Source organism: Ceratosolen solmsi, unplaced genomic scaffold (assembly GCF_000503995.2).
Source record: "Ceratosolen solmsi marchali unplaced genomic scaffold, CerSol_1.0 scaffold11, whole genome shotgun sequence".
In the NCBI taxonomy this organism is placed as follows: Eukaryota; Metazoa; Arthropoda; class Insecta; order Hymenoptera; family Agaonidae; genus Ceratosolen; species Ceratosolen solmsi.
In genome coordinates, this window is record NW_011948416.1 from 9,443,394 (window position 1) to 9,446,368 (window position 2,975).

General features: G+C 30.8%; 1 protein-coding gene across 1 annotated transcript in view; it reads right to left on the reverse strand.

Moving 5' to 3' along the window:
- CCT6 (chaperonin containing TCP1 subunit 6) overlaps positions 1-1,595 on the reverse strand; it is a 3,096-nt gene extending 1,501 nt beyond the window's left edge. Inside the window, exons 1-3 of the mRNA XM_011495838.1 lie at positions 1,341-1,595; positions 281-872; positions 1-59 (exon numbers count right to left, since the gene is read on the reverse strand). The exon at positions 1-59 is cut by the window's left edge and continues 295 nt beyond it. Coding sequence (XP_011494140.1) covers positions 1-59; positions 281-872; positions 1,341-1,477 — 788 coding nt within the window. The 5' untranslated portion in view covers positions 1,478-1,595. The remainder of the gene's footprint in view (positions 60-280; positions 873-1,340) is intronic.
- Between the last annotated feature and the right edge of the window lie 1,380 nt (positions 1,596-2,975).

A 2,975-nucleotide genomic window follows, 5' to 3' on the forward strand; every position in this document is an offset into this window, starting at 1 on the left:
TCGGCATTCACCAACTTCTCACGCTCACTTGCTGTCTTGTAAAAGAAACCGCAATTTACCTAAAATTGTAAATAAGATTAAGTTATATTAAATAAAGTTCATTGGTGGAATGTCAAAAAATAAAAAATAAAATTAATATACAAAATAATTGTTAAAATTCGCTATAAAAGTACAACAATAGATAAAATAGAATAAGTAATATAAAAATCGTAAAAGAAATGAAAAACGTGAAAAACTCAGTCTTTTGTATTTTTCATATTGTGTTCATATTCTTACGTACCTCCGACTTCTCGTATTCTAAACTGACATTACATGTCAAGATATAAGCATTTTCAAGTTTCTTTGGCATGTCCGGATGCCGAGAACCATGGTCCAGTACAAGTCCTTTAATAAGAGTAGTATCGGCCGATGTTCTGTGTTTCATTTCCATAATTTCGACCATGTGCAGGTCAATCTCTTTATCCGGTTGTCTAATATTTAAAACTGCATCGACACAAATTTCCGTCAGTCTTTCAGCAAGCAAAGGATGAATTTTTGTTTTAAGCGCAGTTCTTGCTACGCTCGTGAGATTCTCTCTAGATGGCTCAACGGGCACTTTAAACTTCTCTAAAATTTCCAAAGTTTTCACTTTTGCCAAGTCAAAACCTTCGGTAATTAATCTGGGATGAAGGCCCTCTGAGATATAAAGATCAGCCAGTTTCAACATCTCTCCGATCAATATGACTGTACTCGTAGTACCATCTCCAGTCATATCGTTCTGAGCCGTCGATGCTCGGGCGATCAGAGAAGCTGTGGGATGCTGAATCTGCATTTCATGAAGTAGTACGTTTCCATCCTTTGTTATTTTAATATCTCCAGAGCCTGATACCAACCTATAGAGTTTACATAATAATTAATACCTCGAGTAATTTAAAAGTGAAAACGGAGTAAAATAATTGTGAGAGCTTCGTAGTCTACTCTACGATTATTTTACTCATATCATTTAAAAGATAATGAAAATTACTCATACTCTAGCAATAAGTACGTCCCATCAATGAATTTCTATTAAAATAATAATAATGATAATGACTTAATTTTAATAATCAATCAACCAAATCATAATTATCAATCCGAATATTCATAATCAATATAAATTTATTTTGCCTAATGATTTCGACGTAAGCCCATATAAGGAGCGTTTGCCGTTTTAACCAAATAGCCTATGATCAACCATCAGAACTATAATTAATATTGCGAGCTTGAAGCTTAACTTTCAGCTATCATGCTTGACAAAAATAATTACACCGGCAATGTTGAAGTAAAGCCGAGAAACGATTTAACTTAAAACAACGAAAGCTTACATTTTCATGGTTCCTTTCGGGCCCAAATTCGTCTTCATCACATCCTGAATACCTTTTGCCGCCGTTATATTAATAGCAAGAGCTTGAGACGCCCTGGCGAACTCCGCCTTGGGGTTTAATAAACTTATCGCTGACATTGTTTAATGATTATTATATCGAAGATAATGGAATCAAAGCTTTGAAGAGAATTACGGAATAATGCAACCACGCCGCTCTTATTTCTTGGCATCGATGCAATGTCGCGCGTTAGATCCGAAACTCGATGATTAAATTTCGTTCCACGACTGGATGATTCGTAAATGAAGACGATTGGTCGCTTTAAGCCATTGAATGCGAAATGTACTTACTCATTGGCTAAACCAGCCACCTCATATTCATTTCAATATAGTTTTATAAAAATATCAATGTTGCATGGGTATTGTTAATGTGCGATAGAACGCGAATTTTTATAACGGTACGTTAATACGTAAATTTTTAATAATTAATTTCTATGCAATTGATTTAATATCTATTTGTCATTCGGATTTCAATCATTCGGAGATTCAAATGGTTTTTAATCGACGTTTGCTTCGATTTAGGTGCCTGGCTTTTTAGTGAAATTTTATTAGGAACAAATAGTTGATTTGTATTTCAAATAATATAGTGAATTATCATTATTATTATTATTGTTATTATTATTATTATTATCATTATTATTATTATTATCATTATTATTATTATTATCATTATTATTATTATTATCATTATTATTATTATCATTAGTAGTAGTAGTAGTAGTAGTAGTAGTAGTAGTAGTATGGTATAGATATTTATTATACTGGCGTTATGACAAAATACTGTGAAAATAATTGAAGTCGATTATTACATTTTCCCTTAAGTATGCGATGAAAGAAAAACGATCGACCATCACTAAAAGGTATTAAATTAAATTAATAATGCTATATTAGGAGTCTCGTTTCATTTGTTTCATTATGCTCATTACAATGTATAATCATCAGTCAAAATTATTTTTAGATTTATCGTTGGTTATCATCATTTCTGACTCGGCAACTATTGTCAATTAAAGTTAAGGAAAATTCACATCGATTATTCATTGTTATTAACCGATAATATCAATTACTATTTATTAAATTGTATTTAATTGCATTAAAGAGGATTATCTTTTAGTTCAAAATTACGTCCATCACTTTAAAAATTGCTGATGCCCAAGTCGTAACATTATGATAAAATAAATTTATATATTTCCATCTAATTAATTTATTTTAATCCTCGCGTTCAATATATTGTCTTGGCTATATCCCTTATAAAACTTTTAGTATCTTGTCTAGTTTATAATATTCTTCCGCTCCAACAAATTTAATTCTGAGAAAATGCAATCGGAGATATAAAGAACTTTGATTACAGAGATTTATTCGCGCATATTTTCCGTAGTTTATGCAATCGCAAATTGAAGTATAAAATTGGTAAAGTTAAGAGAGTAAATGCTTAATTCTTGGGCACAGATTAAGATTCAGTTAATTTCAATTCTTTATTCTTACATTATTAATTCTTTTTGTAATATTATACATTAGCATGTAGTACAATGAAACTGATAAAAAATTTTAATATAAAATTCATTACCTTCCACTTTGCAAG